Consider the following 13,006-nt stretch of genomic DNA (forward strand, 5'->3'; position numbering starts at 1 on the left):
CTAACTTTGATGAGGAATTTGATTAACAATAAAAAAAACACAATATTTCTCAGATCAGATGGTGTTCACCAGAAGTGTCAATAAATATGCAACCTATTACTGGCACCTAAACCAAGAACAAACTTTTTAAAACATACTGTAATATACAGAGCCATTATAGGATGGAACACATTACCTAATAATATCAAAAATATTAACTCAAAACACATTTTTAAAAAGGTAGTAAAAGACTATTTAAATAAATTGGAAATTCAATGAGTAAGAAATATATAATGTATAATAATTTATTATAGGAATTTATTTGTGGGTTGAACTGTTGTGGTAATGTAATGTGATGTATGATGTATTCTTTGTACCTAATAGTAGATTTTAGACTAGACTGTTTGCTGTTTGTGTATATGATGATGAGGTGATACAGTGATCTGTAACAGCGATGAATGTGAGTATGTACTATGTTCTTTTTAAAATTGCATTGGGGAGCCCAGGAAGAATAGCTAATGTCATGACATCAGTTAATAGGGATCCTATAAATAAACATATAAACAAATGTATGGTGAGCAAGACAAACACCTTTTGTTGCATTCTGCCCTGATAAATATTAATGCAGAAAAAAAGACATATTCACACTTGATCAACCCTTGTAGCCTTACCTGTTCGAGTAGCGAGCAGAGGAGTGATGGTGCTCTGGTGCCAAACAGTGATGAGCAGCGTCCAAGGCAACACGATCAACACGATGGCCACAATGTCTCGTCTCTTCGGCATCTCCAGGGTCAGACCTGAGTCATGTCACTACCTGCAGAGCACATGACAAATGACACGATGCACATTCATAACAAACAACCAGAGAACAAGTTTGCAAAAACTTATGAATCTCCAAGCGTAAATCCATGGCTCAGCATTGAAAATAGGATTAAAAATGAACAGTAATTAGATAAGTAATGAGCCACTTCGATTGGCTGGGGTGTTGCACAGTCCTCGCAGTCCTGCAGATAAGATGTTAGCTGCTGCTGTAGCTGCTTCTCTGACCTGCTGTAACATTGTAGAGACCATATGGTTGGATTGCATGTCTCTCTCAACAACAACAGTCCTGTGAGTCTCCAGCTTGTCCAGTCTCCTTTGATCAGGTCAGACATGTTGCTGCCCCAGCAGACTGCAGCATGAAACAACCCACTGCCCACCATGTGCAGCATTTCACTGTAAATGTCAAAGTACATGAGCCTCTTGAAGAACAAGAGCCAGTTATGTTCCTTCTGGTGGATGACGTCCATACACTAAACTTCATGTGCATTTCCTGCTACGTATATTCAATTATTTTATTATAACATTCTGTGCCATTGTTTGATGTTGTTTTTCCTAAATTAAATGAATAATTTATTTATGATTAAGTTATACATTTGGGTTTTAAATGTGTAACAGAGTGATGTATAATTACGGTTAACATTATTGTATTCCAGGGTAAAGGGTGAAATTGTCTTCCACTAAACTCCACTTAGAGCCGTCATTTTCTAAGGATACACTGGCTGCTCTTTAGTGTTATATTTAGCTTCCTCTCTGTGGCCCGTGAATGGATGAGCTGGTTTATTGAATTTCCAAATCATGTGAATTGCATCTCGAAGTCCATACATGGTGGCTCTCTATTGAACACCATGCTGTAGTAGCTGCAAGGCATGCACTAAAAGGAAAGGAGGCATTTGGTTCAGAAGTGGTATCAGCCTGCTGGAACTGCTGCAAAACAGAAAATAGGTCAGAATACCGCTCCGAGCTTTCTTTTTGTCTCATTTGAAAGCATACTGGTGTACTACAGAGAACATTTGAGCTAATGGTTTGAGGCCAGCTTCAGTGCTGCTGAGAGGGTCAGGCCCTTTACTGCCTGTAAACTGTTGACACAGACACAGACTTTGTGAACTCAACTCATGTTGTTCGGTTGGACCTAATGTAGCCTGAAGCCCGATTTACATATCCTATATTTTACAACAGAGATGTTTTAATTAAAAAAAGAGAAACTCGCAGTAGCAGAGTAGAGACTATCAACACTGTGAACATGACTCTGTTGTTGCCCTGAAGGAAGTTGTGCAATTCAAATGACATTAAAGTGAATTATAGAAGCTCCCCCACATTTAGAAGTGTCCTTGAGCAAGATACTGAACTCCAAAAGGGGATGCATTGTAATTCACCTCCATCTCTGTGTGGGGGTGTAAATGAGGCAGATTGTGAAACCTTTTTGGATAAAAGCATGACAGTATATAAATGCAATTCATTTCCATCCCGTCTCACCTTAGTTTATGGCCGACCCACATGGTCAGTCCGAGGATTGATGCGTTGCACAAAGAGACCCGGAGGAGAGGAACTTGTGCATCAGTTCAGTCGGTTTCCCTGCAGAGAGAAACAAAAGTGTGTATTGTGTAGTCCATCTGTCAGAATATCATGCGTGTCGAGAAAATAATGCACAAATATAAAGAAACTTTTCCTGTTGTTAAATCTGTTGAAGCTGCTCTGTGCTACAGGAACAGCTTTGTTCCCGCTGCTGTTTCTCTTTTAAGTAAGTCTTGATGCCCTTTTTCCTTTACTTTAGGTCTCTTTTTATTTGATTTATTCCTTGTCCCTTGCATCATGCTCTTAACCCTCCTTTTTTGTCCACCTCTCACACTTTCCCAACTCCCCACAGTCAAATGAAAGGTCACTGGGGCCTGATTTTTGGCAAGGAGGTTTATCTTTGGCTAAACTCTGGATGTCCCGAGTTTCAGAATGAAAGTCCATTTTTTGGACTTGTAATGCATTTTTACCACACCCATGACCCTTCAAGTGGACAAAAATGTCCAATGTGTTAGTAAAACTTTTAACTAACAGATATCACCATGAAACTTCCCAAGTTTATCACTCACATTAGGACAAATATTTTTTGCATTACAAGTTTTGTCAATTTTTTTGTTCAAATATGTAAATGAGGCAATATCTAATGAAATATGCGCTAATTTCCAGAACCGAAATCTGAACAATGGATAAAGCCCCTTTCAAATTTCTTGTTTTATTTTGTTGACATATTATAGTCAGAAGTTTTCACTGAGGCGATTTTGGATATCTCTTTTTATCACTAAAATACTGTCACCACCAGCCATAAAGCCCATAGAGCCCCATAGAAATTTTGTGTTTTTGCAACAAAAACAACTGGCCAGGAAGGGGTTAAAAATGTTGAAACCCATGTCAAAAGTGATTTTCATGTTTAGTCCAGACCCAGCCCGATTGGGTCTCACAAATATCACAAATATTTTGGGAGTAACTGATGTCTAAATTTTGTCCAGGGGTCATGGATGTGATACAAATTGAAGGATCATCTTGACAGGTTTTATATTTACTGCTTTTAACACAATCATCCCAGACATAGTGATTAGGAAGCTGCTCCACCGGGGTTTCTCCTCTCACATCTCTCTGTTATAGTCTCTCTACACACATGACTGTACTCCCTCCCATCCAACCAACTCCATAATACAGTTTTGGTGGTCGGTCTCGTCTCAGGAGGGGACGAGTCTGGTGCTCGGCTAGCAACACAAAGCAAACAAAAGAGTTTCTCCTGGACTTTAGGGGAGTGCAGAGCTGACCATCCTCCTGTCATCATAAACCGAAACCCCGAAACGTATAATGTCAACTTTGCATCAAAAGTGACATAACTTACCAAATGACACTTAACAACAGCTGTCATAAGTATTCATTGATGTTTATGACAGCTGTTATGTCATGGTTTGGACAGTTTTATGTCAATCTTATGAATACCTATTCAAGTAAAGTGTTACCACAGAGGTAAAACTGAGTGGAGAAAGTCAGCGCCTGCACCTCCCCTGAGCTCCTGAAGAAGAACAACCTGCACTCCGACCTACTGACGGCTTTCTCCCATGCTGCAATAGAGAGCATAATCACATAGCTACTGCCTCACTGTGTGGTTGTTCAGTAGCTGACAGAGAAGTTGTACCAGGGGTCAGAAGGTCAATACAAAAAAATCATTGGCTGCCCTTTTTCCTCACTTGAGGACATTTCTCATACCCGCTGCCTCTCTAGCGCTAAAGACTCTTCCCATCCTGATCAACTCCAGTTTGAACCTTTTGCCCTCAGGGAGGAGATACAATAAAAACACACACCAACAGACTTTAGCACAGTTTCTTCCCCTCTTCTCAACAAACACACACAGTGACTCTGTGTATCTCTCCAGCATCTACTAATGCAATATTGTGCATTATTGTTTTTATTTTCTAATCTTCTTTTTTAATCTGCCTTGTTCTTTGTTTTATGGTGATGAGTAGTGTCTTTGTCTTATCATGTGCATCTAAATACCACTGCAAAAACTCAAAATCTTTCCAAGAATATTAGTCGTATTTCTAGTCAAAATGTCTCATTTCTAGTCAAAACTAATCTCTTTCCACTTACATAAGACTCATCACCTAAATATTTAGTTGTTTTTAGATAATTTTCACTTGTTTCAAACAAATTTTCACTTGAAATAAGTAGAAAAATCTGCCAGTGAAAGCAAGTTTTTTGTGCTTGTTAGGAAGAAAAAGTTGCTCCACTATCAGGTTATTTTAAGTGAAAATATGCTTGAAAGTGTCTAAGTGTCTAAAAACAAGCTACTTTTTTATGTGATGAGTCTTATTTTAAGTATAATGAGATTTGTTTTTGACTACAAATAAGACAAATATTCTTGGTAAGATTTTGAGTTTTTGCAGTGTGTGATTTGTAGTTGCAATTTCATTGTATTTTAAATACAGTGACAATAAAGGCATCTTATCTTATATATACTGTATTTTTTATTCTGCTTTGAATCCTGATCAGTGAGCTCTGTCATGTCTCTGTTTTGTGCTGTTTTTAATTGTCCTCTGTATCTGTATCTGTATCTGTATCTGTTCTGTCTTTTAAATGTTCATGTGTAATGATGCCATCTCATGCTGCTGCAGAAAAATAAATCTTCCTATAGGTATTAATTAATTCTGTTGATTTGATTTGACTTTGAGATCAACATCCTTATATATTCTTATCCTCTGAAGTCTAAATGCCGATGACGTTGAAGCATATTTTCCATCTACATCATCATCCGTAGGGGCATTTTACAGCCACAACGACATACCACTGTGATGACAAGTTCATATAGAGATCTGATAGGAGAGGACAGACAGTACAGCCTTGTTACAAAAATGGAAAAAGCCTGTTGTCGAAGAAACTAATTGCAGACAGTCTGTTTAAAGTGAGAACTGGAGGAAGAATGAAAAACAACAAGAACATTTATTGTTTGTTCCAGAATAGAAGACGAAATTGCCGAGCAGCATTTCAGCCACAAAACAATGATCTCATGCAAACAGTGCCCTCTAGGCAGCGATGACAATGAATCATTATCTCTCATATTTTGGTACTGCCCTCCAGTGGATCTGCTTTGGATCAAAATTCAAACACACCATGGACTGTATGTGACTCTGTTTTTTAAAAACGTGGGTCTCGGTGATTTAACGTGTCTCTGTCATGCTCCCTGAAGTCTCCCTGCTGTGTGAGCAAACTGTGTGGTTATTTATTATAATAGCGGAGCTGCACGTGTGTGTGCTAGTGTGCTTCACGGGTGATTCAGATCTTGAGTGAGCTGAGTGGGATTATTATTATTTTAAAACACAAACATGGACAAAAATGAAAACCTTGTGCTGACGGGAAAAATTCAGGGTGATAAAATAAAACAATCAACAGAGGGATTATACTTGAATATAGTTTGGTGCAGGCTTGTTTTTCCTTTCTGCATCTTGACAGAGGCATTGAATTTGATTTTTTTACATTCAGAAGCACAGATTTACCTGGTTCAGCTGATTTGTGCTGCTCTACAAGCATTTCTGTGGATGAGATATCACATTTACCTGCTAAGCTTATTGATTATTCATTAGATCTGTTTTTTCCCCCGCAGACCACAGTGTTGACTCCCCACCATTGACATCTGTGCTCATAGTGACACAGGCTCTAACCACTCTGTATGCTTTTGTCTCTTCATGAAACAGATCCTCTGCTGCTTAATCACAAGTCTTTAGACACAATTAATCCTTGATTAAAAGGGATCACCCCAGTCCGAGATCAAAAGGTTGCGCTGGATAATTAACACATCAGGGCGGGTTTTAATAGGGTCATGTTTGAACAGCATGTCATTGATATAGACAAGTTAATTATCCATGCACATCATGTTGAAAAAGCCATGACTCGCTCTCTCTCTCCGCCTCCTCAACATTTTTGCATTGCCATTTTTTGTGTGAACTAGCGTCGTTGCTCCGAGCAACAAACAGATGTGAGATGAACTGTAACATGAGGTGGAAGAAAACGAGCAAAAATCAGTTTGGAATTACATACATGTAGGATAGGCTACTCTCATCTAATGGAACAACAGTAGATGTGTTAACAGTTGTACAGTGACAGACTTTCATTCATCATTTAGCAGCATTGCAGAATCTGTTTTCTAAATATGGTCAATGTGGTCAAACATTATGGACATATACTATCTACAAAACATATGATGATCAGTGAATGAATGAAACTAATGATATTTATTTTCTGGGTGGATCCAAATTATGTATATTGAATCAAATGCTGCTTGCTGACATTTTAATGACCTGTTAATGACTCTGCACCAGTGTGAAACCAGGGAAAATGTGACTACAATTATTAATCAAAAATCAAAAAGTCCTTTCAGCATCTTTTCCTGCTCACTGTCAGAGAAAACACAGGATCAGACAAAGAGGGAGAAAAACAACCCAAAAGCCTCTTGGTGGAGTAAATTAATGAGCACTAACTAACTACACTGCCTTCCTGACAGATGTGCTGCAATGAAACACAATCTCTCTGTCAAACAAACTAAATCAAGTTCCCATCCTGAAGGTGGAAGAACACAGTCAACATGGTGACTGGATCTCAGAGTTTTACCCTGGGCCGTCGTGTGCTGCAACCAGCAGCTGCTGTCTGTCTTACTAATGAGCAGCTTTCTGTTCACTGCAACATCAAATAAACTCTGTTTTACTTACAAAACTTTGGTTTAAATGACAATATTGTAGACACTGTAGCTCTACTTATGCCAACAATTATCTATTTTATCCTGATCTTTACACAAAGGCAGTATTACAACAACCACCCAGTCATACATCCAAATATATCAGCAAACTACCACTGAATTTCACGAAATTTCCACCAAAATGTGCTTAAAGCAGAAGTAAGCGGAATGTTTGTGTTAATATAAGTCTTAAATAGTTCTATCTTCCGACAGCAATCACTTCTATAGAGTGTTTGGTCTGAAACACGGGTCTGCCAGTCACTCTGCTCTGCTGTAAGCCGAGGAGAAAACTTTCCTTGTATCCTACAACCTTTATCCAATAAGGAGAGAGAACAGCATAAAGGCGCGGTCCTCTCTGTGTGTGCAGCCAAAGATATTCAATATACGGAAAGATACTCCATGAGAGGCTGGCTCCAATGATAGAAATGGTATACACCTTCTGTCTCTCTAAATGGGCGTGGCCAACCGTCACCCCACCTCGTCTGTGAACGTGTGTGTGGATTTATACAATTTGTAGGTAGATGAAAGTGGGATATTTATATTTTCTTATGATAACATTAAATATTTACACTACTAACAGTAATATTTAGCATGCCAAAAATAATTTAAATCATTTTCACGGGAGTTTGCAGCCGTTTGTTTGATGTTGCCTAGGAGATCTGTGCCAAATCTGGCGAGAGTGTGTCGTAGAGACAGAGACAGGTCTTGAACAAAGTGAATTTTCTCCTGATGTGTCCGTCTGAAAATTGCCATTTTCGTGTCAAACTGTTCAGAAGAGATGGCTTGTGAAAAATGAGTCCAAAATTTACTTCAGTGACTGTGGGGAGAAAGAATCGACCATAATCTGTGTTCACGTTCAATTTCCCCATTGGAGTCAATACACTCTATGCTGCCTCTGGTCTCCCTAAAGGGGCATGGCCGTGCAGAAGCCCGCGTGACATGCATACAGGACGCTGACTCGTCATGGAAGGTCTTGGTTTATAAACCGTCTTTGGTGCAGCCAAGGGGGCAGTTGCATAGACTGAGGACGATGCTCGTGCATGTGGTGACGTAGGGACGAGGGCGGGGACTGCTAACTCCATCGGCTGACAGGAAGTTAGCCAAAACCACCGGATCGCTTACTTCTGCTTTAATCCAGGCCAGTGCATGTGTTACCGCAGGTTTGATTTCATGATTTATATTATCAACAATAATTTGCAATAGGAATAACAACATCTGTTGTTCTTTTCTGTGCTTGTGTGATGAGGGCCACCTGTGTTTTATAGGACTAACAATCCAACGCAAGACGTCTGGATTGGAATACAACAGGAGCTCAAGCCTAATGACTTTCTGCTCAACAACACATCATCACCTGCTGCAGGTGAACCTCTGCAGGCAGAGAGCAGGCTGTTAGCTGGAAACAGTGAAAGGCTCACAGCTCACGTTCCCTTTAAAAAAAAATCTTTTCAGTGATAAAGATTTGCAGCTTCCACCTGCTCCTGCAACAAAACACTGTGGAAGATGGTAAAGGCTTGATACGGGAAGTGTTGATATGAGTATGTGAGATGATGAAGAAAGCTATCTAACAGTTATTGATTGACAGAAAATCAGAGGAGAAGCCATATGCATTTGGCTTATTTGTTGACTTGATAATGAATAGTAAAGGTCAGATCAGGTGAGATGATGATGGATTTCTTTCAGACAGGAGAACTGCCACCTCTCTAATGAGCTCTGCTGGGCCGTGGATGAGTCAGCAGTGCACACACAGAGCAGCAGCAGCAACGTGCAGCAGCTATAACACTAAAACAGTCGTAATCTTGACACTAACGTTCTGAGGTTGGAGCCATAACAAAGGGTAGAAGGGCGAATAATGAATCTTTCATGGTTTTATGTTTGTTTTGTTTTGTTTTTTTTATCTTATATTTGATAAGTCGCTGAATTAATTCATTTTGATGCATCTGCATAAGAAAGGATTGTTCACCTCAGCTGTGCTAACTCAGCTGGAACCAGCCGGCGCCGCTGAACCAAGAAGCTAATTTAAGTGTTGCCAGTCAAAACAACAAACGACGACGTGGTTTTCTTACATCATACAAAACCGACCAACATACATTGACTTTACTGTGACTATACACACAGGGCCGTTGTATAGGGGAGAAAGGTGATGATAATTCTAGGGGCCCAGCGCCCAGTAGGGCCCATAAAAGACCCCAGTAGTCTAATCTTTGTATGACTGATTTATTCTGCGTAAGACCCTGACTAATACTCATAGTACACTGTAAAAACTCAACATCTCTCCAAGAATATTTGTCTTATTTCTTGTCCAAATGTCTCATTTCTAGTCAAAACGAATCTCTTTCCACTTAAAATAAGACTCATTACCTAAAAATTAACTTGTTTTTAGATCATTTTCACTTAAATTCACAATAAATAGAAAAATCTGCCAGTGAAAGTAAGTTTTTTGTGCTTGTAATAAGGAAGAAAAACTTGCTCCACTATCAGATTTTTTCTACTTATTCCAAGTGAAAATATGCTTGAAAGAAGTAAAAGGTGTCTAAAAATAAGCTACTTTTGATATGATGTGTCTCATTTTAAGTATAATGAGATTTGTTTTGACTAGAAATGACATTTTGACTAGAAATAAGACAAATATTCTTGCTAAGATACTTGAGTTTTTGCAGTGTAATGCTGCATTAGCATCAAAACAAAGAAGGCTAAATAAAAAAACGATAATACATACGTAGTCTAAGAAAAAAAAAGGAAAAGTTAGGGGGAGGGGCCCACTTAAGTATTCTTTAAGGGGGCCCAGAATTCCTAGCAACGGCCCTGTATTGTGACAGTGCTCTCTACAGCAGCTTTATTTAGTGCAGTGTGTCATTTTAGGATCCATAAAACACACACACACACACACACACACACATTTATATATATATATATATATAAGTCAGTAAATCATATGAATAAACCATTTCAGGTGGACCTGGATGCGTTTTAAGCATAATGAGTCCAAACCCGAACTCACTAATGATGCACCTCCACTCGATCAAAGAGCCAGGAGTGGATGGAGTGGTGCCAGCCTCATTTAACACTTAAAAAGCTTCTCTTCACTTATTTAAAATGTATCACTCAGCTCATGAAAACTATGAATATGTCTCTCCTGATATCAATATAACCCATATTTATGTATTTATTTTTTGTGTGTGTTCAACTCACAGCCGATATTAGCCACTGAGAAATGTATCCAGGTCATTCTCGACACCATTATAAATGAGAACTCCTCCTCAGTGGTCCATCGAGGTAAAATAAAGGTTATATAAATCCTCATTACAGCAAAGAAGTTCAATGTGCATTCTCAGACCTCAAGGCAGAGATACACAAAATAATAACAACTGATATTGCTCCAATCACAGTAAAATTCGATTGTAGCATGAGAGGCAGGAATATCACGGCTATAAATAAATTCAGTGTGGATTATGAGAAACTGTATACTGAGATTTTATTCAATCAAATTCTTCTTTCTGAATCCTGTGCATGACCTTTTCCTGTGGTTGATTGACAGCTGCAAGTAATCAGATATATAACTGTTTCAGTTTCTGTGTGTTTTTCATACAATCCCTCTTTTCAGCTGGTTCAAGGTGTTAAAGTTGAGCCCGCTGCCTTAGTGCTCAGCTGGTTTCCTAACATTCAGGTGCAGGTGGATTTTAGAGATGAGATCTCTGTGAAATAGCTTTTTTTTCCCACTTCAGTATTTTCCCTCCTCTCTGATTCTCTCTGCAGGTGCTGCTAAAACTTTTAGTTGTGCTATTTATTATTCACAATAACATCCACAAGCACTAACTCAATTTGACTAATCACAAAATAAGATTCTCAATAATGAAAATGAGTGTACTTACAGGAATGATGGATGATCCACTCTCCTCATGGTCTAATCCCTGTTGTTCTGTGTTAATGATGGAGGTGCTGATAGTGTTGCTGCATGCGGGGCCTTGATGTGTCAGCTGTGATGAGCGGAGGGATCCATCGGATCTTCCTGCTGAAGGAGAGCGCGGCCGGTGCACATATGAGCCGCCGCAGCAGAGTTGAGGTGACAGCTAGCAGATTTAGTTCACAGCGTTGCGCGGGTGCAGCTATCCAATCTTTGGGTAGGGTCGCGCCCTCAGTGCCAGCCCCTGTTGGAGACAGAGGAGGTCATCCCACTGGAAGAATGCTGCTTCTCATTGCAAAAACAAAGGCTGGGATTGTCAAAGCTGATGGCAAAGGGGACGGGTGGAGGGGCAGCCATGGCTGGAGGACTCGGGACAATAGAATAAATCACATAAAAAATGTCACAGCCCCACAAATGGAATTTTTGCTTGAGGATGAAGCGAGATTTTTTTTCAAAATTGAGAGAGCTAGTATGCATAATGTGAGGGGTTGTTTATCTGAGGCATAAACATCTAAAGTCACATGGTCCACTAGTCACACAGCAACAACATTTCTATTCACTTTGCTTTCATTTCCTGACAGCCATGAAAGGACTTGCATTCTGAATGGACCCCTGTGCTTGAAAAATGCAATAATAAAAAAATATGGTTTCATTCAAAAGAAGTGAGCCAGAGAGGGAGGAGGCAGAGTGAGAGGCAGCACAGTAATTAAAGAGGATGGTGAAGAAGTGCAGCAGTGGCTTTGAATTGTGCAGCATCTATAGCAGGTGGTTCAGATGAGTGACTGCGACCTTTGTAGATTGTGGGATAGATTGGTTTAGCAGGAATCAAACATCTACTGTACACCAAGCAGAGAAATGTTGATTTGTGGCAGTGTAGAGTTGTTGTACTGGTGGCATGTAGCTGTTTTTAATGGCCACCACTGACTATTCAATACAATGTACTGGTCTGATTTAACGATAATCTAAGATGGAAGCGCTACAGATATAACAAAAAATATTTCAACATACCGGTATATAAGACTATAGCAGTGAAGGGAACATCTTGGAATAACATAAACACACCTAAGCAGTTAATGTAATAATAATATTAAGCCAACAGTTGTGTCATGTGTTTAAATTGGATTAGACCATCATTAGAAAGAAATTAGAAAACTTATATCATGTTATCACAAAGATTTTAGACATCGGAGCCAACTGCCTCCAGTTTAACTGATGATCCCCATGGGGACACCTAATTCATAATTATCCATCTCTCTTTTGTTTTTACAATGAACAAATGTACTGTTTATTTAGTAACTGCCTTTTTTTTTCTTCAAATACTGATAAACCCACTACTCTACTCACTCAGAAACATACATACACACAGTACATCCTTTGTCTATACCGACGGGCTGGAGACACCCTGGACACTCAATTTCATGTCGCCAATAGAGCTAGAGCGTTGCATGTCTGTGCATGGACTGTGAGAGGAGGCTGGGGAACCAGAGGAGAATTCATGCAGGTACAGGGAGAACATGAAAACTCCACCTTATAGGCTCTGTGCCTGAGAAATAAACCCATTATGATCTAAATAACCAGTTTTCCTCAAGACTCAAGAGAAGAGTTGAAATCCGACTGAATATTGGACATACAGTCCTTAGCTGGAAAGAGAGATATTAACAAACAAATAGCAAAGCTGCTGCTACATGTTGCTACATGCTACATGCAGGGCCGTTGCTAGGAATTCTGGGCCCCCTGAAAGAATACTAATGTGGGCCCCTAACCCCTGACTTTTCCACTTTTTTTTCTTAGACTACGTATGTATTATCATTTTTTATTTAGCCTACTTTGTTTTGATGCTAATGCAGCATTAAAGCAGAAGTAAGTGGAATGTTTGTGTTAATATAAGTCTTAAATAGTTATATCTTCCGACGGCAATCACTTACTCACTAGTGTTTGGTCTGAAACACGGGTCTGTCAGTCACTCTGCTCTGCTGTAAGCCGAGGAGAAAACTTTCCTTGTATCCTACAACCTTTATCCAATGAGGAGAGAGAACGGCATAAAGGGGCGG

The 13,006-nt window shown here is 39.4% G+C and overlaps 1 protein-coding gene across 1 annotated transcript in view; it reads right to left on the minus strand.

Annotated features, from left to right (window-relative positions):
• Positions 1-13,006, minus strand: part of b3gat1b (beta-1,3-glucuronyltransferase 1 (glucuronosyltransferase P) b) — a 28,693-nt gene that overhangs the window by 3,982 nt on the left and 11,705 nt on the right. Inside the window, exons 2-4 of the mRNA XM_085797352.1 lie at positions 10,924-11,199; positions 2,275-2,373; positions 651-793 (exon numbers count right to left, since the gene is read on the minus strand). Coding sequence (XP_085653478.1) covers positions 651-762 — 112 coding nt within the window. The 5' untranslated portion in view covers positions 763-793; positions 2,275-2,373; positions 10,924-11,199. The remainder of the gene's footprint in view (positions 1-650; positions 794-2,274; positions 2,374-10,923; positions 11,200-13,006) is intronic.

Source organism: Trachurus japonicus, chromosome 14 (genome assembly GCF_045865225.1).
Source record: "Trachurus japonicus isolate A0001 chromosome 14, Traja_1.0".
NCBI classification, from domain to species: Eukaryota; Metazoa; Chordata; class Actinopteri; order Carangiformes; family Carangidae; genus Trachurus; species Trachurus japonicus.